Genomic DNA, 25,263 nt, shown 5'->3' with positions numbered 1-25,263 from the left:
CCTTTCTCCTTATTTCATTAGTTCCACTCAAAAGCCAAACCAACAACCGCACACTTAAACTTTTACAAAGTTCATAATCAATTCAAGTGCTTACTATAGGTAAATGGTTCAAATAGATGGTCAATTCAAACAAATGGGTAAGACTTGTAATGTGGTTCCTAAGAAACACGATTACAGACTCAAAGGGGTTAACTACGATACATAAAAATTAGGTGGGTAAAAGCTTATAACTGGCTCAGCAAAGAAATGCCTAAATCACTTCCAAGACTGAATAAAACTATTATTTCGCTTTACAAACACACGGGGCAAGTTTTAGACATCAAATGCAATGCACAGAATAACACAAAACCTCACACACACATGGCACATAACTCATTCAGGATCGAACTATCAAGACACTCTAGTCAACGCAGTTAAGCAAAGTTAAGATCATACACTTTAAGGCACCTATACAAGAGTCAAAAATCAAGCCTAAGCGTCACAACTAAAGCACTCAATATTCTCAAGGCATAATAAATTTAAGAGATATTTCTTTCAATTCAAATCATAGCACAAGGTTTCCTACTATTCTACAAAATAAAAACTAACTACACCCGGTTCAAACAAAACCCTTGAAAAAGAACCGCGGCACAAAGAAAAACTAAGGGGAAATTATAACACTACCTAACAAAATAAAATCTTTTTGTCTTTTTCTTTCGACTTTAATCACTCAGGAAACCCGTCGAATGATATCCATCGTCGGAAAAAGTCAAAATTTTTAAATTTTTATGGTTTTTCTCATTTTTCTATCTCTAACTACTAAAACAACAAAACTAAATTACTAATACAGATATATACAACATACAATTTTCCCCACCCCACACTTTAAGTTGTGGCATATCCCCATGACACACAATTAAAAAGCATAAGGTAAAAGAAACTTCCCTGAATTTTCAGTCGGGGTCTGAGTCGAAGTCGGGCTCCATTCCATGCGCTTGAACCAATGCACATATCCATGCAGACAACTTCTTCTCAGCCTTCTTAGGGTATACCCCACACTTATCTTTTCCACTCGTTGCAACCTTTTCTTTCGAGCTCTTCAGTTTCCACTCAACACTTGCAACTGGCTTCTCCTTCTTCACCCCTGTTTCTACATTCATCTCAAATGTCACAATCTCCTCACCCACTCTAAGCATGAGTCTTCTCTCGTGCATGTCTAAGGTTGCTCTACTAGTTACTAAGAATGGTCTTCCTAAGATGAGAGGGACCTCATTATTCTCCTCCATATTCACTACTATAAAGTCTACAGTAAATACAAACATATCTACCTGCATTAAAATATCTTCCACTATCCCCTCGGGTATCAGAGTTGTTTGGTCAACCAACTGCAAAGATATTGGTACCGACCTTATCTCTCCAATCTCACTCTCCAGCTTCCTGTAAATAGACAAAGGCATTAGATTAATTGAGGCACCAGAATCACATAAAGACTTATCAAATTTAATAGAGCCTAAAGATCAAGGTATAGTAAAACTCCCCAGATCTCCACACTTTTGTGGGATTTGTTTTTTGCAAGATTGCACTGCAATGCTCTGTGAGCTTGACTACTGATGTTTCTTCTATCTTTCTCTTCTTTTTTAGGATTTCCTTCAAGAATTTTGCATAAGATGGCATTTGGGAGAGCACCTCTGTGAATGGTAAATTTATATTAACTTGTTTCATCATATCCAGAAATCTCACAAATTGCTTGTCCAGCTTCTCTCTATAAAGCTTTTGGGGAAAAGGTAGAGCAGGCATGTGCTTGCTCTCTTCAGATTCATCCCTTCTTGAATTCTCTTCCTTCTTCTTTTTCTCAATTCCCTTCTTGCCTTTCTTCTTCTTATCAACTTCATCTTCAAGCTGCTCCCCACTTTCCTTTTTAGGTGACACCTCTTTTTGGACTGGAGTGGGCTCTTTGACTACTTGTCCACTTCTCAGAGTTACAACATTTACCGTCTCCTTGGGGTTTCTTTCAGTATCAGCTGGCAGAATACCTGGGATTCTCTCAAATAATATGGTTGCAATTTGTCCCACTCGCTTCTCCAAGTTTCTCAAACTAGTTCCAGGTTCTTTCATAGCTGAACCATGAGCATCTAATCTCTCATATGTCTTGACAATGAAAGACTTCATTAGATCTTCTAACCCAGATTGAGTGGATTATTGAGGTTGAAACTGCAGCCTCTGCTGATTTTGGAAGCCTAGGGCTCTTTGTCACTGGAATCTGGAGTTGTTTTGTTGCCATGCATTTGTAGTACCCCCAGGTGAACTCCACAAAACATCGAGGTGCTTTTGACCCATGCATTGAAGTTATAATTTCCCATACCATTTACTTTCTTAGTTGAGGCCTGACACTCATGAGTAGGGTGTCCTCTTCCACATATATCACAAGCTGCGTGATTCTCACTTTGTATTGAAGCTAAGGTCAGCTTCCTTATCTCTTTCGCCATGACATCAAGTTGTACCTGCACAGATGTGTTAGCATAAACCTGGTGAACACCATTTGCCCTTCTTCTTTCAACAATTTCAGAGGGCCACTGATTTGCATCTTCGGACAATTCATCAAGAATAGTGACTATCTCCTCTAGTGTCTTTTTCATCAAAGGGTCTCCAGCTGCATTACTCGATGTTTTACGTGAGGCCAGTGTCAAAGCATCCCAAAAATCCCGGAGTTGCATCCAGAGTACAATTCCGCTATGTTGACACTTTCGAACTATTTCCTTAAACCTCTCCCAGGCTTCAAACATAGTTTCAGTATCTTTCTAGAAAAAGTTATGGATCTCTCTTCTAAACTTGCCCGTCTTAGCTGAGGAGAAATGTTTATCAAGAAATTTCCTGGTCATCTCCTCCCATGTTCTAATTGATCCCTGAGGAAAGCTTCGAAGCCACTGCTTCGCATCATCTTTGAGTGTGAAGGAGAATGCCCTTAAGTAAACTGCATCTTCTAAAACACCATTATATTGAAAGGTGTTCATAATCTCCTTGAATTCCATCAGATGTGCGTTTGGATCTTCGTTCATCTTCCCTCTGAAGACACAACAATTTTGAAGAGTTTGGAGCAACCCTTGCTTCAATTCGAAATTGTTCGTTGCCACTGGAGGTGGTCTAATGCTTTATAATCCTTGGTTGTAGACCGGTCTAGCATAATCACCAAGTGGTCTCCCATCCCCGGGAGGTATAATTCTGAACTGGTCTGCACCCACGGGTTGATTCTGAGCAATTCTCCGAGCCCTTTCCTCTTCATAAACAAGTTGTGCATTTCGAAGAATTGTTTTCTCGGCATCCTTTGTAGCTTTTTCTCTTTGCTGGGCTGCCTCTCTTGTAGCCAAATCAACACTATCATCATCTCCTGCCATAATCTCTTTGGTTGAGGATTGCCCAACCTTCTCAGTATTCTCGGGGAGATTTCTTTCCTTGCTCAATTGTCGCAGTTGTTTCTCTATTTCTGGTTCATATTGTAGTAGTTCCTTCCCAGAGGATCGAGTCATGCACCAATCTAACCTGTAGTCTGCGCACAGTCAAAGAACACCAAGGGTAAAAATGAAAAAAAAAATAGAATAAAACAAAAAAAGAATCCTGAATTAGCACTACAAACTATTTCAAACACTATTGATAGCCAATCCCCGGCAACAACGCCAAAATTTGACGAGCGCAAAACACACACTTAAATATGCTCGCTAGTCAAATATAGTAAAGTATAATATCGTATCCACAAGGATTGGAGTTAAACAACATTATCGTAGTTTGTAGCTAGATTCATATCCAAGATGATCAGTAGTTTAGAATTATGTGATTAAAAACTAAAATTAACTAAGAATATAAAGCTAATTGACGAACGACAATCAAAACAAAAGTAAGCAACGAAGATATCAATGGGAGAAAATAGAGGTTGATTGAATATGTGTACGATAAAGGTCTGGGATTTAACTCTAGTTAATTCACTCCTAATGTTCAAGTGAGTCTCTCGAATTCACTCAATTATTAGTTCAAACATTTAGTAGAAACTCCTCTCTCGCTTAAGTCCCAACCTCACAATATGAACCAATTTAAGCTTGGTGAATATATGCACAACTTCGTAGTGGATTGGTCTTTACGAGAACCTCTTTCAATTATCCCCCTAACTAGGTTTAATCAACAATTCAACTAGCCTCTTTCTATTACTAAGAGGAATTAATGAATTCAACCAACAAGATAATGCAAGGATATCACAATTTATGCCTCTATCGATTACATGAACATGTGAATATAGATGCAACTATTAAAACATCCAAAACGATTCAATGCATAAAAACTAGAGTTATAATCCGCAAACAATATTAAAACAGCAAATCCATCAAGCCCTAAAGGGAACTACTTCATAAATATGGAGTAATTCATCACAAATATGTTTAAAGTAAAGAAAAAGATAAAACGATCCAAACTCATATCTTGAGTGAGGATTGAATGATGAATTCCTTGTGCTTTTGCTTCTCCACTTTCTCCTTAGCCTCCTTAGGTCTTAGATGTGTCAAAAGTCCCAAAAATATTATTTTTCCATGTATTTAAACAAAGTAGGATCGGGTCCAAACGAAAATACCTTGTCCCTCGCGCAATAGGAAAATACTCTGTAAAAATTGCACAGGTGCGCCACATGGGGCGACTCGCCATACGGGCAGTAGTTTTCTCAGAGTCTGACTTTTTGCTTCGATTTTGACATCCAGACTTGGTCCTTGACCCCCAAACGCGATCCCGGCTTAATCCCTTAGGATTTTACCCAGACTTCAACTCTCCAAATCACTCGAATTAGCTCCATAACATTTACATAGCTTGGAATTCTCCTACAAGGCATAAAATATACAATTATGCAAAACATTAGAGATTAAAGCTCAAACTCAATTAAAGTGCAGTAAATTGGAGTGTAATAAGTGACTAAAATACCAGATTATAGCCTACCATCATTCACCAACCCAGCCACACCCAGAGTTGAGGATGATGAGATTCAGTTGGATGAGACTGAGGGTGGTGACATTGCTAGGGATGTAGAGATGTCCAAGGATCCATAGAGAGTTTTCTTCACTCTTTCGCCTCTTTTAATCTTGTTTTGTTAAGCATTAGGTACAATGCTTATCTTTATTCGAGGGGGTGAAGTTTATTGCTCATATTTGATTCATTCTGAGACACTTGGCCTGTAATAACTTGAAATTATTCTCTTTTTTTCTTATTATGTATATATTCTCTTTCTTTCTCTCATTATGTGCAGTCATTCTATCTTCAGTAGTTTTTGCTTAGTAGCTTCTTTATTTTTGTTTATTTATTAGTTCTTTGTTTGATTTAGTAGCTTCTTTATTTGATTTAGTAGCTTCTTTTTATATTTTAGTAGATAATAAGACTTTTATTTTCTTAATGCCATGGTTCTTTCAAAAGGTAGTTGTTGTGTGAACCAGGTGACTCGTCCCAACGATGGATGGCGTGACAACCTTCTTAAGGGAATGAGTCTGTTTTTGGTGTTTAGGTAATAATAGTAGTTGTAATGAATAAAAAGACCTAATTAAGTCATGCTCGAAGAGTCAAACATGCTTCAATTGGTACCAACACACTTAACTATGTGCTTATGGTTAAAATAAGGTTTCTGAAAGAAATAACTCTAGTTAGTGACTTCGTGACTCTTGTGTTGACTTTGGCTCATCGAGTGGTTTAATTGGACCATAGTGATTTTTAAACTTGAATGTGGTCGTTTTGGGCCCTCGACTATATCCTCTTTAACAATCCGGTTGTGTGAGGGGTGAGATGAATTGTTGCTAGTCCAAGTATCCGTGCGAAGAGTCTAGAACTTTCCCTGAATGTGTTTCAAGGCGAAATCCTAAGTTTGCTTGGTTTTAAAAGTTATTGTAGGCCCTCCTTGGCCCGTTTGAGTTTTCTATTTCTAACCAATGTCATTATGCCTAGTCAACCCCTTTGAGCCTCTAGCCTTTCTCATTTAATAACCATGTTACAAGTCTTTACCTGTTTTGTCGTGACCCTCTCTTGGCACCCGAGCTTTCCTTAACACTCATGTGAAAAAAATGGCTAAAAACATAAGTTTGGGGGAGAGACGAGGAACTTGAAAAAGGTATCAAGGCACAAAAAGAGAGAAGAAATGATCTCAATGAGAAGAGAAGGCACGAAAAGAAAAGAGCAAAAAGAAATATGCAAAAAGTGAATAAGTGAAAGGGTTGAAGGGATTCAAAAAGAGGTCATGATCCCAAACATTGAGAAATCAAAAAGGGAGAAAAAGAATGAAATGATCAAGAAAGAGTGATGTTAAGTCTCTCTAGTTCCCAATGAAAAGAAAGTGCCTCTAAGAATTGACAAAGTGTGAGCCGAGAAATGAAAAAATGGAGTGCTTAAGGAAAGGTGTAACCACTCACCCATACTGTATCCAACCCTAATACAAAAGCCTTCATTACATCCCGAAAGAGGTACTACTTGATTTCAAGCCGAGTGAGCTTACATTAGTGGTGATCTACATGAGGGGAAAACCTATGGTACTTGAAGTCGTACTTGCGACATTCTCTTGAGAGAGATGAGTAAACCTTTCATAAATATTTGGATTGAGTGCTAAACTTCAAGTGAGCTAGGCAAATGGAAAGTAGAGAAGGAAGAGTTTAGAGTCCACCATGACCTACATGATAGAGCAAGAGTCCTTGATGAGTAAAGTCAACTCTTGAAGCTCGAATGTCCCATTAGAACTATATGTGCAGGAATATTTAACTTGTTGCCTTGTTGATAATACATGAGTAGTGTGGGTAATTGTTGGTCCCCACTGATGTGTGGATAGCTCACCTTTGACTCGCTGAAATGTCCATTAACTTTTGGAGGTGGGAACTAATTTATTTGTTTGAGGACAAGCAAAGATTCAAGTTTGGGGAAGTTGATAAGTGGGGATTTTGACTGCTTATTAGCACCTTTTAGCTTATGTTTTAGTCCAAAAGTAATTGAATTGTGTTCTCGAAACTAATGAAATTGTGCAAAATTGGAGGAATACTGGAAGTTTGGTCTCTCGAGATGAAATTCGACTCAAAAAGGAGTGTTTCAAAGCACAAGGCAATAAAGGGCGCAGAAGCACAAATGTGCGGTCCGGGGAAGGAATTCTGTGGCCGCAGAATTCCATATGCAGCCACAATCCAAGGAGAGAAGTTTAGCAGAACTTTGCGCAAAGTGCGGACCGCACATGAATTGTACAGCCGCAAAACTGGGGTAAGAGTTGAATATCATATAGTAAGCAAAAAGACAAAGTCCAGAAACCTCTGTGAATTGCGGACCACACAAGAATTGTACGGGTGCAAAAAAGTTGCCTTGCGGCCGCAGAACTCCACTTCCTGCTAGATGAAGAAATATGCGGTCCGTACATAAAATTGTGCGGCCGCAAAACCTCCCTAAGGGTATTTTTGTTCGAGATTTTCAGCCTTGTATAAGTAGACGAGTTTCACAAAATTAGGTAAAGTTTGAACATCTGAAGTTGTTGTAGCCATTTTTCTTTACTACTTTAGGAAGTTTTACATTGCTATGGTGTATTTACATTATATTTAATCATTTTAAGCTTCTATTATGAGTTTAATTAGTTTTTCTTCCTTATTCTCTTCAAATCCTATTATAAGTAGCTAGACTTTTACTAGGGTTATGCCCCAACCCTAGTGTGTAAACCTTTTTGGTATCTAATTTAGTGCTTGTTTATGATTGGGTGTTGATTATTTGCCTTATTTCATGCTTTAATTGTAAAATTAATGGTTGCAAATATTAGTTCATACCTATTTGACTTAATATCTACTTGAGAAAGAGGGACATAGTCTAGGATAACTTAGCTAACAAGGAAGTGGGTTAATTGAGAGATTGATTAACCCAATTAAAGGGTTCAACCTAGAGATAGTAATAACCCGACTTGAGCTCTTATCAACTGTTTTGGGTGATACCCATTTGATCTTGAGAAAGCCAAATTGAGCAAAACCACTCTCTGACCGAGAGGTATTGAGTGGGTAATGTAGAGTTGAGAGATATAATACACCCCAATTGACAAAACAAGCACAAACAATTTTATCCCATTTGACAAACACTTAGGTTATGGTCACAACCCTAGGTCTTTTACCCATTTGGAAAATCCCTAAAAACAATTATATCTAGTCTATTTTCTTTATCTTGTAATCATTAGATTAATAGTAGAAATAGAAAAAAAATCCTTGTTGTGGAAGTGCAATCTAGATAATCCAATTGCTCAATTGAAATATATACCCCTAACTCCCATCCTATGTCCCAGTGGATTCGACCCCGACTCCTAGTTGGGTATTTATTATTGCATACGACCGTTTTATATCTCTATTGAATTGTGCTTTGGATGTGATCAACTACAGAACTGTTAGGAAAACTCCACTTCTTTGATTCCTTATAGTGCGAATTGGTTGACTTCAAAATCTAAATCTTTGACTTTCTATTCTTTAATAGATGGTGAGGACACGTACTGATGGATCTGACGATCAAACACCCGCGCTCCCTGCTAGAGCCATGAGAGGCCAAGGTCAGGGCACGTGGTGCAGCTAGAGCACCTGCCCGAGCTGCGGTAGAGGAGCCACCAGGAGCTCCAGTTGGGGGAAAGGCACCTGAGGCACCTGTTGCCACCCCTGCACTTCAGGATACCCCAGTACAGTTCTTGAGCATGTTTAGTACTCTAGCTCGGGTGGGGTTGATTCCACTTGCACCAGCCACATCTCAGGTTGGGAGATGAGCTCAGACTCCCGCGGCCCGTACTCTAGAGCAGCGGTTCCATGTTGATCAAGTCCCAGAGGTTATGCCAGCACAACCTGTTATTCCAGTTCAACCTGAGGGTAGGGCAGTGGCATCTGAGGAGGCATAGCTTAGACTTGAGAGGTTCAAGAAGTATCATCCTCCTACATACAGTGGCTTAGATTCAAAGGATACATAAGGCTTTCTAGAGAAGTGCCACCATATTCTCCACACCATAGGTATTGTGGAGACGAGCGGAGTTGCTATCACTACATTCCAGCTATCAGGAGCAGCATATTAGTGTTGGAGAGTTTACGAGGAGGTTAGCCTAGCTGATGCAGCTTCACTTACATGGACTCAGTTTTTAGAAATATTCTTGAGAGAGTTTGTTCCCCAGACCCTTCAGGATGTATGGCGCGCAAAGTTTGAGAAGCTGCGCCAGGGTACTATAACAGTGTTAGATATGCTGTCAGATTCAGTGATTTGTCCTGACATGCACCTGCCTTGGTTTCTACAGTCAGGGAGCGAGTCCGCCGATTCATCGAGGGACTCAACTATGTTATTAGATTCAGCATGGTTTGATAGTTTGAGATAGATACCCCGTATCAGCAGGTGATAGAGATCGCACGGAGGTTGGAGGGTATGCGGGGCTGTGAGAGACAGGACAGGGAGGCCAAAAGGCCTTGTGGTACTGGAGGATTTAGTGGTGGCCATGCTGCAGCTACAAGCCGTCAGACGCAGACATCACAGGTATGGTTCCGGTTTGTAATAGATATGTATCAGTCATATTTGATATGGAATCCACTTATTCATGTGTCATATTACTTTGCTCCGTATTTGGATATATCTCGTGATTCTTTGAGTTCTCATGTTTATGTGTCCATGCTTGTGAGAGATTCTATTATTGTGGAACTGTGTGTATCGGTCGTGTTTAGTTGTTATTGGTGGTTTTGAGACCAGAGTTGATCTATTGTTGCTCAGTATAGTAGACTTTGATGTTATCTTGGGCATGGACTGGTTGTCGCCATATCATGCTATTCTGGATTGTCACGCCAAAACAGTGATATTGGTTATGCCAGGCTTACCACAATTGTAGTGGAGGGTACTTTGGATTATGTTTCTAGCAAGGTTGTGTCATTTCTGAAGGCTCAATGGATGGTTGAGAAGGGGTGTGATGCTTATCTAGACTTTGTGAGAGATGTCAGTGCTGATAAGGGTTTCATTCGGCCTTGTGTGTCACCTTGAGGTGCGCCAGTTTAGTTTGTGAACAAGAAGGATGGCTTTATGCACATGTGTATTGATTATCAGTAGTTGAACAAGGTTACAGTGAAGAGCAGGTGTCCATTGCCGGGCATTGATGACTTATTTGATCAGCTACAGGGTGACAACGTGTTCTCGAAGATTGATTTGCGGTCAAGGTATCATTAGTTGTAGATTCGGGATTCAGATATTCTGAAGATTGCCTTAAGGACTCGGTATGGTCACTACGAGTTCCTTGTGATGTTATTTGGGCTGACCAACGCCCCACGACATTTATGCATGTGATGAATAGTGTATTCCAGCCATATCTTGATTCATTCATCATTGTATTTATTGACGACATCTTGGTGTACTCCTGCAGTCCAGAAGATCAAGAGCAGCACTTGAGAATCGTGCTCCATAATTTGAGAGAGAAGAAGTTGTATGCAAAATTCTAAAAATGTGAATTCTGGCTTGATTCGATGGCGTTTATGGGTCATGTTTTGTCGTGTGAGGGGATCTAGGTAGATCCGAAGAAGATTGAAGTAGTTCAGAGTTGGCCCAGACCGTCTTCGGCTACTGAGATTCAGAGTTTCCTTGGTTTGGCCAGGTATTATCACCGTTTTGTAGAGGGTTTCTCATTCATTGCTGCACCTATAACCAGAATAACCCAGAAAGGTGCTCCTTTCAGATGGTACGAGGAGTGTGAGGCGAGATTTCAAAAGCTCAAGACTATTTTGACCATAGCCCCAACGTTGGTGTTGCCTACGGATTCGAGGTCTTACACTGTGTATTGTGATGTGTCACGTGTTGGGCTTGGCGCGGTGTTAATGAAAGACGGTAGGGTGATTTCCTACACGTCTCGGCAGTTAAAGGTCTATGAGAATAATTATCCGATCCACAACTTGGAATTGGCAGCTATTGTTCACGCATTAAAAATTTGGCGACACTATTTGTTCGGTGTCCCTTGTGTGGTCTATACCGACAACCGAAATATTTAGCATTTTTTCAAATAGAAGGATCTTAATTTATGGCAGCAGAGATGGTTGGAGTTTCTTAATGACTATGATATCACTATTCTATATCATCCCGAGAAGGCCAATGTGATGGCCGATGCCTTGAGTCGAAAAGCAGAGATCTTGGGCAGTTTAACATATCTACCGGTAGCAGAAAGGCCACTAGTGCTAGATGTTCAGGACTTAGCTAATCAGTTTGTTAGATTGGATATTTCGGAGCCCAGCTGGGTTATTGTTTGTGTGGTTTCCCGATCTTCCTTATATGATCGCATCAGAGAGCGTCAATATTATGATCCCCATTTGCTTGTCCTTAAGGACACAGTACAGTACGACGATGCTAAGGAGGTTTCTATTGGAGATGATGGTGTGTTGCGGATGCAGGGATGATTATGTGTGCCTAATGTGGATGGGTTGCGTGAGATGATCCTTGAGGAGGCCCACAGTTCGCGGTACTCCATTCATCCGGGTGCCACTAAGATGTATCAAGATTTGAGACAACACGATTGGTGGAGGAGAATGAAGAAATATATAGTGGAGTATGTGGCTCGGTCCCTAAATTGTCAACAAGTGAAGTATAATCATCAAAGTCTTGGCGGTTTGCTTCAGAGACTTGAGATTCCCGAGTGGAAATGGGAGCGTGTTACCATGGAATTCGTTGTTGGGATCCCACGGACTCAGAAGCAATTTGACGCGATATGGGTGATTGTGGATAGGTTGACCAGGTCGGGTCATTTTATTCCGGTGGTGACCACCTACTCTTCAGAGAAGCTAGCTCAGGTCTATATCCGTGAGATTGTTCGACTTCACGGTGTGCCGGTATCCATTATCTCCGATTGAGGTATGCAGTTCACATCGCATTTTTGGAGAGTTGTGCAGCGTGAGTTAGGAACATGAGTTGAGTTGAGTACATAATTTCACCCCCAGACGGACGGGCAGTCCGAGCGCATTATTCAGATATTGAAGGATATGCTTCGTGCCTGTGTTATTGATTTCGGGCATTCTTGGGATCAGTTCTTGCCACTTGCGGAGTTTGCCTACAACAACAACTACCAATCAAATATTCAAATGGCTCCTTATGAGGCCTTATATGGGAGATGGTGTCATTCTCCAGTTGGTTGGTTTGAGCCGGGAGAGGCTAAGTTATTGGGCACGGTTTTGGTTCAAGATGCCTTGGAGAAGATCAAGTTGATTCAGGATTGGCTTCGTACAACCCAATCTAGATAAAAGAGTTATGCTGATCGGAGAGTTCATGATGTTGCATTCATGGTTGGATAGGGATTTTTGCTCTGGGTTTCACCCATGAAGGGTGTGATGAGGTTCAGGAAGAAGGGCAAGTTGAGCCCTAGATAGATCGTTCCTTTTGAGACCCTTGAGAGAGTCAGTGAGGTAGCCTATAATCTTGCATTGCCACCTAACTTATCTACAGTTCATCCGGTGTTCCATGTTTCTATACTCCAGAAGTATTATGGTGATCTGTCTCATGTTTTAGACATCAACTCAGTTCAATTGGACAAAGATTTAACTTATATTGAGGAGCCAGTGGCTATCTTGGATAGACAAGTCCAGAAGTTAAGATCAAAGAACATTGCTTCAGTGAAGGTTCAATAGAGGGGTCAACTGGTCAAAGAGGTGACTTGGGAGACCGAGCACGACATGTGGATTCGTTATCCTCATCTATTCATCACTTCAGATATGTCTTTATGCACGTTCGAGAATGAACATTTATGGTTTTATGATTACGGGATTGACTGGTTTTATTTCGAGAAGATTTTCGGTTGATTTAGACCCTTTTGGTTCTTGACTTAGTAGCTTAAGTTAGAAATGTTGACCAAACTTTGACTTTTGTGAAAACGAGGGCTCCGATAGCTTCGTATCGTGATTTTAGACTTGGGCGTATGCCCGTAATCGAATTCGAAAGTCTGTTGTTTGATTTGTGTTTTTTTGCCGAAATTTGGCAATTTGAAGTTTAGAAGTTTGACCGTAGGTTGACTTTTAGCTATCGGGTTCGAAACTTGATTTTATGACTTAGAATAGGTCTGTTATACTATTTAGAACTTGTCTGCAAAATTTGGTATCATTTGGAGTTTTATTGATAGGTTTCGGATGCTTAGTTGCAATTCTAGAAGTTCTTGAAATTCATGCGTTTTGGTGTTCGATTCGTAGTTCTAGATATTATTTTTGTGTTTTGATCGCGAGAGCTAGTTCGTATGATATTTTTAGACTTGTGTGGTTGTTTGATATGGATCCCCGAGGGCTTGAATGATTTTCAGACATGTTTCAGAATGGTTTGAACTGAAAACAGGAATCTGGTGTGCTGATGCCTCTGGTATCGCATTTGCGAATACCAGGTTCGCAATTGCGAGCTTAGCAGGGGGTCTTAGATATCGCAATTTCTAAGTAGCTCAGGAATTGGGTAGTTCGCATTTACGACAAAAATGTCACATTTGCGAGGAGGACATGCTTCGCAAATGCGAAGCCAATGTCACATTTGCGACCTTCTTTTAGGCTGTTAGAGGCTCCATTTGCGAGGAATCCTTCGCAATTGCGAGGGTTCGCAATTGCGACATCTGCAGCTGATCAAAAGGGTTAGGACTCGGGATTTTTCAACATATTCTCTCATTTTAGAACCCTAAACTCGGTAGGGGTGATTTGGAGAGGGGATTTTCATTTACAAATATTGGGTAAGTGATTCTAATCAAATTCCAACTATATTTCATGATTATATCTTAGATTTAACATAAAATTTATGTGAACCAAAGAGGAAAAATTGGGATTGTCAAATTTTTGAAAAATAAGAATTTGAGTTTTGAGAGTCGATTTGGACTCGAATTTTGAAACTAATCGTATATATGAACTCGTGGGGTTATGGGTAGTCGGAATCTATCCTTGAACCGGGGTTATGACAGGACGGGCCTCGAGTTGACTTTTTGGGAAAAGTGTAAAGATCATAGCTTTATCTATTGTAATTATTTTCCCTTGTATTGTTTGATGATACTAAGTCAATTTTAGTTAGATTTGAACCATGTGGAGGTAGATTTTAGGAAAAAAACTATTTTCGAGGGTTGAGTTGGCCTAATTGAGGTAAGTATTTTGCCTAACTTTGTGTGGGGGAACTACCTCTTAGGATTTAGGATTGATTGTGTCATTTATGTTATGTGAAAGCTGTGTACGCAAGGTGACGAGTGGGTACAAGGTTATATATGATATTTGACCGATTAGAATATTTAGATTCTTTCCATGTCTTTAATTGAATTGTCCTATCATGTTTTAAATTCTCATTGTTAACCTACTCTTACATGTGTTAGTATATCCTTACATGCCTTATCTGACTTGTTTAATACTTGTTCTACCTCTTACTTGTTGTTTTACTCTTATATGCCTAGTTGATGTTATTGCCTTGTTACATCCTTAATTGTTGAATTACTTGTAATTGAAGTTGTTATTTGTGAAATATCTTTTTAGTGAGTTATTAGCGTTGAAGTTGTGAAAGTTGTTATCATATTGAGGCGAAATTATTAATTGTTGTGATATCTTCCTTATCGAACAATCCACATTCATTGTTATTGTTGATATTCTTGTATACATTGTGGTTGAGCCCTGAGCCATTATTGTGGAGACATTGATATTGTTGATTTTTTGGCAAGTTGTGGCATATGAGCACTTGTGGTGTGAGTTGTTATTGTGTTGTGATATTTATGTGCATGCGGCAGTATAAGGATAGGGGTTAATGTGCATGCGATGATATAAGGTGGGATTTATGTGCGTGTTGCTTATAAGGGAATTACTTGAAGCCACACGACGTCATAAGGTGGGCTACAGTGCGTGTAGCTATTTTAAAAAAAATATTTTCAAAACTATCTAAATGTAAGGCTCACGCGGCGGTATAAGGAAATTAAGATTGTGATTGAAATTGAGAAATGTGAATTCGAGACGGTACCTCGGTTGTGATTCTTATTGTATACGAGGCGGTACCTCGTTTGTGATTCTTATTGTTTATCTCATGTTGTAAAGAGTTATTGGTTAAACAGTTCTTGTTGATTTCATTCTTCTTCGTCTTATCAGTTTTTCTCCGTATTTTACTATTGTGGTTCTCTTTATTTGTTTCCTTCTTGTTACCTCTATGCTTACAATCCTATCATTAGTCTATGTTGGTAACATGCTTCATTATCACTTATTTCTCCGCTTTTCATTACTTCTCGTTATTATATTTTGTTCTGTTTATTATGTCCTAGTAGGTGTCTTGACCTGGCCTCGTCACTACTCTACCGAGGTTAGGCTTGATACTTACTAGGTATCGTTGTGGTGTGCTCATATTACGCTTCTGGATATCTTTTTGTGCAGATCCTTGTACGTCTGCCCGTGATGGACGTCAATGATTGATTGTACCTGTTTTCCGGAGACTTCAAGGTATACCTGTTCGGAGTCCGCATGCCTCGAAGTCACCTTCCCTTATCTTTCATTCTGTTGTTTTTATTATTCAGACAGTGTTGTAGTGGATATTCCAGATTACTCTGTAGAGCTTATGACTCAGTTCAACTGGTTTTGGGAAGATTGTTGTTGAGATCCTATTTTGGAAGTTTATATGAGTTTATCAGTCTTGCTTTAGTATTTCTGTTGATTATTTCTATTAAGTTATTGTTAAATGTTAGGTTTACCTAGTCTTAAAGATTAGGTGTCATCGCGACATCCTGAAGTAGCAATTCGGGTCGTTACACTTATCACCCAATGGGACTGGATTATACACAATAAAAATTCCATGCCTCTTTACCTTTCTACACTTCTGCTCTCGTACTTCATTTCTTCATAGAACTTACAGTCATCTTCTGCAGTTACATGAATGAATGCTTTAAGTCGACCAAATTGACTATATTTTATTATACACAATTCACCCCCTCTTGATAGCTTGTGTTTCCTTTTTTGTTATTGCATATTATATTTGCTATAAAAAAGCAAGTATGCACATCGTACACACTCACATACACATATATATAGATTAGTACTAGACGTAGAAAACAAAAAAACTAAACACTACAGCGTATTACGAATGCAACATTTAATCAGTACCAGTATTATTTCTAGTAATACATCTACCAAACAACCCCTTGCCGAATTAAATACCATAACTACTTTACTTTGACCTTTTCTTCCTCCATATACTTAAATCACCTTTATTCTTGCTCCACCAAGGGAGGAATGCTTTGTTCATTCATAAAAAAGTTTGAAGGATCCACCTTACTCTTTACTTGAACCAATCTATCAAAGTTGTTTTTGAAATACTTAATTCCCCAAACCTTAGCTTGTGCATAGCTTGTGTTTCCCTTCTTGTTGTTCACTCCAATATCAAGATCCCTATAATTAATATAAGCAGCTCGTGGGGATGCAGAAACTAAAGGTTCCATATGGGCATAAAGCCTTCTCATCCAACTTATGTGCCTTTCAGCTTCTTCTTCTTTTCCTTCTTCATCCCAAAACATTAGGTATTGGATTTCATACAAATTTCCAGCTCTATTTGGGAATGGAAGCTCATTCTCTAAAATCTCATCCATTATACCACCATATGGAGTCAATATCATTTGTTCAAATTTAGCTTCACCTGCATTGAAAAAATCCCATATCCCTTCTAGTTGTTGTACTGAGATTGGCTTTTGCACGTAGTCCGCTTTTGCTTCTGAGTAAAGCGTTGGTGGTAAACCCCTAGTTATTAGAACATCAAGAGATTCTCCTCTTGGGAACCCTGCAAAATATAAGGTAGATTCAATCCAGCTCATCTCAATGCAATTTTCTCTTGCTAATCCCAATTCAGGGAAGTTTTCTTGCATGATAAGAAGTAATCGGTCGATTTCACCGAGGAATATAGAGATGAATGAAGCTAGGAATATATTTTGTTCATCTTTATGGATGAGGATTCTAATGTACAAATCTTGATGGAACTTCGACGAGACGTATTGCCATTTGTGCACAAGTTTTGTGGCATTTTGTTCCAAGGTTCTGTCAATAGTGAACACTATTACCTTTTCAGGAACATCCACCAATTTGATTTTCCATGCAAGAACAAGTCCAAAGGTATTATTACCTCCACCTCCTCTTATAGCCCAAAAGAGATCTTCCCCCATTGATTTCCTATCAAGAATCCTTCCATTAGCATCTATTAAGCGTGCATCTATAACGTTATCTGCTTCTAGGCCATATTTCCTAAGCATAACCCCAGTGCCACCTCCACTAATATTACCACCAACACCTATTGTCGGACAAACACCTGCTAGAAACCCTAGGGTTTTACTTTTCTCCGATATTTTATAATAGAGTTCGCCGATAGTGGATCCGGTTTCAACCCATGCAGTTTTATCATCAACATTGATAGTGATATTTCTATGGCCAATCAGATCAATTAGGACAAATGGATCCTCTGATACATAAGAAAGGCCTTCATAATCATGCCCTCCACTACGAACCCTAACATGTATGCTACTTTCCTTAGCACAAAGTATGACTCGTTGGATTTCAGCTTGGGGTCACAATTACAAGAGGTTTAGGGGTTTTATTCGTATTGAACCTAAGGTTTTGTAGGGAGAAATGCAAAACGGATGAGTAATTTTTGTTGTTTGTGGTGTAGAGGGGGATATTTTGGTCACTAACAGATAAGCATTGAAGGAACTTCTTTTGAACATCAGTTGAAGCTGCGCATAAAGATGATGAGAAAATAAGAAGTGAAAGATAGGAAAGCAATGATATCGTCATATCTTTGATGTTTGAGAAAGAATATTGCAAGAACCTCTATTTATTTTTGTTTACCCGAAAAAATCGGATAACGTTAAATTTAGATATGATTCTAAGGGTATGTAAATTCCTTTGATACAAAATGACAATACAGGTATTTTTACTATAAAATGGGAATGATGGACGGGAAGACTGAAAATGAATTCGAAAAACAAGCACAATGAAATCTTAATATATCCTGAAGGACCTGTGTCTATTGCAGTCTATCTCCCTTTTTATAGTAGAGGGTCACTGTTTTATCTATAACAACATAATAAAATAATACATATAGTGGAGGACCCATAATGGTTTGTCTCTTCCTTGATTCTCGCCAAGATTCTCTCCCTTGGTGCGGTTGTAACGGCTCTTGTGTGCGAGCTTGGCACTGACTCGAGCTCGGTGTTAGATCGAATCCCCAGTCTTGGTTCAAGCTCGGTTCTGCCTTGGGGCATCGATATTCGGGGCCTGTGTCGATCGGTGTTGCCCCGTAGTCCGATTCGGACACGGGCTCGATAATGATATTGAGTTTTCCCGTTGATTGGTCTTATGGCTCGAAGCTCGACGTCTCTACTTCGGAATTGGTCCGAGCTTGTCATGTGGATACCCTTCGATTGAAACGTCATTGTCTCGACCGGTCTTTATGACTAAGAATTGGTTTTGACCATACATAATTTCCCTCCTGTATCCACGCTACCAAATAACTGTTCCTTAATCTCAAATTTAGATTTGAATTTGGTAAAATTAAAGGTTTTTGCTAACCAAAGTTGGACCAATTTTCCTGTATATTGTAGAACACATTTTCGTCGTCCCATTTGGATCTTAGTTGCAAAACAACCATTTGGCAGTACCATTTAATTATGAAAATTAAACATGAACAAATAGATGTTCATGCTTGCTCATTTTAAATTTCCTAATAAATGCATTCACAAAGGAAAGCAAAATCATCACTGATTTCTGTAGAGTTAAATAATCTTTTTTGTAACTTTTTATGTTACTAGAGATATATTTATTAATTAAAAGAAAAGGACATAAAATAGATTTTATTCCGGAATTAGGGGTTCTAAATTATATAATCTTCAAAAACACAAAATATCATTTGAGATGATTTTAAAACTTCCCGAGTAATGTAGTAAACTATTTTTCTCCTTTTATTTTATTTCAAGGAAACCACCTTGTTTCTATCTTGAAACTTTAGGTAAATTATTTATTAATGACCATAATTCTTGAATATATCCAAGAGATAAGCAATTAACGGAAAGAAGGAAATAAAAGGAGACTCTCCCTTGTACATTGACACAAAGCATGAGAAAAATGAAAATTTTGGCAGTTGGATTGGCCTGATTGCGTAGAACTCTCACTTTTCGAGTATGATTTTGACTTGTTCAACATGTCAAAGTTGTGGTGGAGCTAGAAGTTTTATTGAAGGGATAGATATATAGAGAAATAAACTCACAAAAATCAAAAGGATATCAATATATAGTTAGTATATATATATATATATATATATATATATATATATATATATATATATATATAAATAAAAATTACCTAATTATACTGTATAAATTTCTGTAGAAGTGACACCACTAAAATATTCTCCGCCACTGGTCAAAATTGACACCAATGCATAATTTGGCCGGTCATTCAGGGGCTTAACTTATATCGACAAACAATGTATGGTGAAAGAAAAAAATTTATTGATCCTCACCGGACAAAGATACTTACAAGGTACTGTCTTACATTATCATACTATATTTAAGATAATTATAAGTGATTGTTCATGACGTATACTCCATGGATTCTTCCCTATTTTGGTAACACAATAACCTTAACCACTAAAATAGAGTCCAAATAAATTAGCAAGTTAAGAGAGTCATTCAATTTGTAATCCACAGACCAAAGCTTTTAGGTTTAATATTTGTGTGATGATCAAAGTAATGTTTGTAACAATAAATCAACTCTCATTTAGTGTAAAACCTCAAGAGAAGAAAGGAGGAAGTCCACATAGAATGTCCAAGAGTCTTCCTTTTGTGAACTAACAGAGGTTGCTCAACGAAATTTGTGGTTTATAATCAAACTTTAATAAGATGTCTTAAATTCATTTAATAAAATTTTATATATTCTCATTTGATTATTTTTGCAAAAAAGATGGTGTACGTACCATCTTGTATGTATCTTGATTATTCACGCAATTACTTGCTAGCTCCCACTCTTAAAAATATTTGGTAACTCTACTCAAAAGACTTATATTATAATACTTTTTATTGGTTGATTAAGATAATATTTTTATAAATTCTTATAATGTAATAATCTCAATTTTGTATTACTAACTAGATATCAAAATAACATCATACATTTGGGATAATATAAGTCTATTATGAAGTGAGAATATTATTAATACATTCTTTATAAGAAATAATAAACTCTAAAAGATACTACATGCAAGAGACTCTATGTTTTAATTATTAAAGTCGTATCAAATTATTTATTTTCATCATGGTATGTTTATTATAAGATTCAAGTTATTTAACTGAATAACCTCTTTCACATTCTAAAAACGCAAGTACTAAAAAATATAATATCTTTTATTAATATTTTATATTATGCAAATAATCTATAAAATAAAAAACTTTTGGTCCTTCATTTTTGTGGGGCCTATAAAGTAATTGTTTTAGTGGCCTCCCTATCGTGAAAATAGCACGGTCTAGTTAGTTTTCGGACTGGTAATTGAAAAATAGCCAGCGTTTGCAACGTCAATGAAAAATAGCCACTATTTTGCTGCAACACGGAAAGTTTTAGCATAATATACTGGAGATTGGTGCACCTGTGTATGAACTTCCAGCATATTATGCTGGAACTCCAACACACGGAAAGTTCCAGCATAATATACTAGAGATTGGAGCACCCGTGTATGAACTTCCACATATTATGCTGGACCAGTATATTATGCTGGAAGTCCAGTATATTATGCTAGAATATTTTTCAGATTTTGAACAGTATTTTTGTTCAGATTTATCTTTACATGAAAAGTGACTAAATTTCGATTAATGTTGAAACTGTACCTATTTTTCAATTACCACTTGTAAATCTGGCTATTTTTGAACTTCACCCCTCCCTATCTAGCCGACCCTGTAAATGTTTGTCTAAGTGGTCTAAACAATCAATTTGGGACATTATTGGAAGGACCAAAAAGCTTGAAGAACAAGTTGCTATCCCAGAAAATGCTGCTATTACTAACAACACTGTGGAGAATAGGATAAAATTTTGAATCAGGACATTGTTGAGTTAATCTGCTATTACTGACAACACTGATGGTCATTGAAGGAGACAATCAGATTACCAAGGAAGTTGTTTTCTTTTTCCAGAAACAATTTTGTTGTGAAATTATTGCTAAAGACCTACATGATACGGTGACTGTTTACCCGTAAAATGGTACAGTTAAAATTGTAATGTGATTTATAGACACGTGAATTAGTTTGATCCAAAAATATAAAATAACTATGAACATAAATGAATTGACTAAGTAAAATTAAATAAAATACAAGTCTGACTATATGATGAGCCCCTCCAGAGACGATAATAAGAACGATGTTTAAGGAAAGAAAGAAAGAAAGCAATTTTATATTGTAAGAGTAGATTATAGGTTTTGATTAGGCAAAAAGGCCTAACAGCCCCTAAACTTGCATAAGATTTTCAAGCCGGTGCATGAACTTTCGTCGCTCCCATTTTAGCACCATCACTTAATGACTTGAGTACTATTAAACACATGACCGTGCGTGTTGTCCAATTGCTGCTGACGTGGACAAAATCTAGTACTTTCTACTGCCATATCTTTCACTCATTCATAGTTTTTATTGTGGTCCTACTAATTTTCTTCGGTCATTATTTTGTGACGTGTATTTTGCAGGTCCCTCTTTTATAAACTAAATAATTAATTTAGGCCATTTTGCTATTTATTTTTCTTCTCTTCTGGTTCATAGTAAACACCAACTCTGCTCCACAGTGAACTACCGCACCACCTCAAACCACCAGTCTCATCACAATCTCCTGACCGAGAAAATGCCTCCTCACTCAAATAAACCACCTGGCCACCCATAAATCATAATAGACAAACAAAAATAGTCCTCTATAATTTTATTCCAGCAACGCACCACCACCACCAGAATCATGCTATTAACACAGCGCCACCAACTAAAAAGAAAAATCATATGCTAGTCACCGCCTTCTTCGAAAATATCAGCTCCTTTCTCATCTCTGATTTTTTTTTTAATTTCTTCAAAAGTATCTCACCGGTTCTTCTAAATATTTCATCAATATTCCTCTGCTTGAAAATCCATAAATGAAAATTAAAGCACGTGTTACTCAGCTCTTAACCTCGTAAATTACAGAGAAATAGAGATGTACAACAAATTTTTAATATAGAAATGATTGGTAGATTCCAAATTGTAATTCAATATCGCAACTTTGACCGCATCCTTGCCATCAGACCCACCCACCGCAAATCTAAACATCTAAAGAAGGTGAAATAAGAAACGAGAAAAAGGGAAGAAAAATAATAGCGGAGGGTGGGAATCGGGAAGAAAGGGGTAGGCATAGGGGATTTTTTTAAATTTTATTTTTTTGTCCTTTAGTATTTGTTTTCTGAATTTAGTACTTTTTTAATTAAAGTAAGTCTATTCACGCGCTCTCACAGCGTGATTAACACATACCTTGACCACATCAGCCGGGTCTTTGCCACATAACCATGGTTAACGGTCAAACGAATTTATTATTATGCAAATGAACAAGTAGAAGTATCTAAATAGGAAAGTCATAAGTTCATTTACTGGGTTAACAAACGGGTACAAGTTTAAGTGGCCCGGAGGCTATTTTGCCTTTTGAATATAAATAAATTTTGGTGTCCAACTATAGATACAAGTTTTCCTATTTATCGTTCTATTCAAGGAGACAAGATCCCCAAATCAAGTTCTTCTTGGATGAGAATAAAACTCCTATCGATGGCTACATAACGGTTGAACATTAATACAAATATTCTCTGTAATGGCTGCTCATCGAATGCTATCTTTTTTAACCGATATCTTCTTTTCAAATTTTCGTTCCTGGTTCCAATGCCTTTGGAACTTATCCTGCACCAATCACATATCTGTATCCGGTGCCAACTATTTGCTGCCTTATATCTTACATGTCTCTAAATACACGTGTCATCTTGTCATTCGTTCACCTGTTACTTACTAATTTTACCCCATACAGATAATTCTCCTACTTTTTGGTAATAAAACTTTGTGTTACCGGGAAGTAGATAAGACCCTTTGTTTTTACGGAAAAATTCCTGAACGGTTTCTGATATGTGAAAGGACGCACGTCTTCTCGTATTTAATGACCCGAATACGTGTTATCCCGTGATTTGACAAATTTTTTTGCCAATTTTCTAGGTAGTCATGACTATGAATTTTACCGTCTATAAAATTCTCCACTACTCATCACTTTTACCTTTCACTTTTACAAACTCTTCTTCTTCTTCGAATTTCCTTGGAACCCTACTGCAAATTTCCATTCTTCTAAGTAAAATATTCTTAACCAAATTTTCTTCCTTCGTGTCTTCTATTAATTCCGCCCTCGGAAACTCTGATTTTCTCTTCGGTGGTGGCCCTAAGAAGAACAAAACGAAGGAAGTCGATCTCGAATCCAAACCTCCTACCATTAATATCACCATTCCTCTCCAACTCAACTCCCAGTTGGACCTTCAAGTCCAAAAAGAACCTATTAATCCCAAAAGCGATAGACACTGGCCTGGTAGCACGTATCCTTCTTCCATTTGTCTTGCTAACATTTTCGTCGTGAAGGAAGATTGCGATTGAAAAAATATTGTAATCCTTGCCCCCAATGAGGTGGAAAGGGTCACCTTCTCTAAAACAAGGTTCATGTATGTTTATACATACCCTTTCATTTTGAGGTTGGATCAAGAAATTGACCGCATAATTTTAGAATTCTGCAACCGTTACCAAATCTGCTTGGCTCTGGTAGGCCCATAAGTATGGCGTATGGTGGCTTGCCTCCGAAAACTATGCTCCGAGATCGGGGAATCCTTAACTCTAGCACACTTAATCAACCTCTACTCTCCAAAGATCTTCCGTGGAGGTGTGCTAAAGCTCAACAAATGCGTCCACCACGCCATCCTTACCAGTGTTGATGATTACAACAATTGTGACTAGTTGGAATGGTTCGTTTTCATTGCTACCAGGGATATTCTCTCGACAACAGCACCCGTCATTCCTGAATTATGGAATTTTACTCATAACTCTTCGGATATCCTTTCCTTATTGCATTAAAAAGAACTTCTTTCTTTGCTAACTTTTATTTTTCTTACTCCAGCTACTCATTGGGAACCACGATCGATAAAACACCTGGCCTGGTGGGTACAAACAATTCTAGATATTTCCATACCAAACTCTCAAAGGTGGAAAGAAATGGACCCTAGATTTGGGTGGAAAATCAAGAACCATGGCAAGTAAAAGTTCTTCATTTTTCCCTTTCAAACTTTCAACGTGACTTAGAATCAATTTATTGACTCTTTTTTGCAATACATAGGTCTTCCGAAGGGATCTTCCATTTGCCCCGCCATTGAGGTTTTCGATGACCCAGAGGAAGCCCACCAACAATTACAAAATATCCGCAATCGAAAGAAAGCTCGTGAATCTGCTCTTGCTTCCAGTGAAAGCGCTCCCTCCCGGAGTCCCCAACCCAAGGACAATAAACCAAAGAGAATACATACTTCTACGGTTGGGACTCGGGAGAAGAGTTCAACAAAAGAAGTTCCAGCTGGACCAGTCACAATGGTCCTCGATAAAGAAGGAACCGATGATGAAGGAGTTCCGCTTCAAAGAAGATATAATTCTTCATCGGCTTAACCGGATACTCAGCCATGAGAGCTTCGAACACCCCAACTGGGAGAAGTTCAGGGACTCTTCACGGAAATGAAATGGGCTGAAAATGTTGTGTCTCGTTTACGGGCTCCTGTCGACGCTTCCATTCCGAGGAGTTCTACCTCAGATATTCCTCTGTCATCAACTTCTACACCAACCGAGACTGCAACACCTTCTACACCAGTTGTTGCCTCTCCACTGGACCCAACCGAACAGAGGGAAGATGTTCCTTCCCTATGGTATCCGATCATAGGAATTTAGGGAACACTCACCCGGCATCCACTCAAACCACTGGTGGAAAATGAAGTGTGATTCTTACAATTTTGAATGAGTGCCACCTACATTCCAAACCGGTGGAGGTCGCCAATTACCTGAAGCCTCTAGCCATGGCCAAAGATTGGCAAAAAATAAATTATATTTCTGCCGAGTGTCTGATAAACAACAACATGCACCGTTCAGCTCAGGTATCAATTTATCCATATTCTCTTACCTTTTTACTTGTTAGAATTTGCCTTCATAACTGTAACTTAACCTTTCTAGGCTAACCTCCTTGCTTGCAAAAGTTGATTGTGGACAAAGAA

At 38.3% G+C, this 25,263-nt stretch overlaps 1 protein-coding gene, 1 non-coding gene and 1 pseudogene across 2 annotated transcripts; 2 read left to right on the top strand and 1 right to left on the bottom strand.

Annotated features, from left to right (window-relative positions):
- Nucleotides 1-2,703: 2,703 nt before the first annotated feature.
- Nucleotides 2,704-2,810, top strand: LOC117276601 (small nucleolar RNA R71). Its single transcript, XR_004506866.1, has one exon. It is a non-coding gene; the product is annotated as a small nucleolar RNA R71 (small nucleolar RNA).
- A 6,580-nt stretch (nt 2,811-9,390) lies between these two features.
- Nucleotides 9,391-11,390, top strand: LOC138907296 (uncharacterized). Its single transcript, XM_070197890.1, has 2 exons — nt 9,391-9,498; nt 11,025-11,390. Exons 1-2 carry the CDS (start codon nt 9,391-9,393, stop codon nt 11,388-11,390), a joined length of 474 nt encoding a protein of 157 aa, XP_070053991.1.
- A 4,614-nt stretch (nt 11,391-16,004) lies between these two features.
- Nucleotides 16,005-17,741, bottom strand: LOC104095518 (tetrahydroberberine oxidase-like; annotated as a pseudogene).
- Between the last annotated feature and the right edge of the window lie 7,522 nt (nt 17,742-25,263).

The sequence above is a fragment of the Nicotiana tomentosiformis genome, chromosome 3 (assembly GCF_000390325.3).
Source record: "Nicotiana tomentosiformis chromosome 3, ASM39032v3, whole genome shotgun sequence".
In the NCBI taxonomy this organism is placed as follows: domain Eukaryota; kingdom Viridiplantae; phylum Streptophyta; class Magnoliopsida; order Solanales; family Solanaceae; genus Nicotiana; species Nicotiana tomentosiformis.
The sequence above is the reverse complement of the archived record's forward strand: the minus strand, read 5'-3'. Positions and strand labels throughout refer to the sequence as shown.

Excerpts from the sequence above, each read along its gene's own strand:
- LOC138907296 (XM_070197890.1), top strand. The coding sequence starts at position 9,391 with ATGCGGGGCTGTGAGAGACAGGACAGGGAGGCCAAAAGGCCTTGTGGT. Across the intron at positions 9,499-11,024 it reads GTCAGACGCAGACATCACAG|CAGAGATGGTTGGAGTTTCT; the intron begins GTATGGTTCCGG and ends AATTTATGGCAG.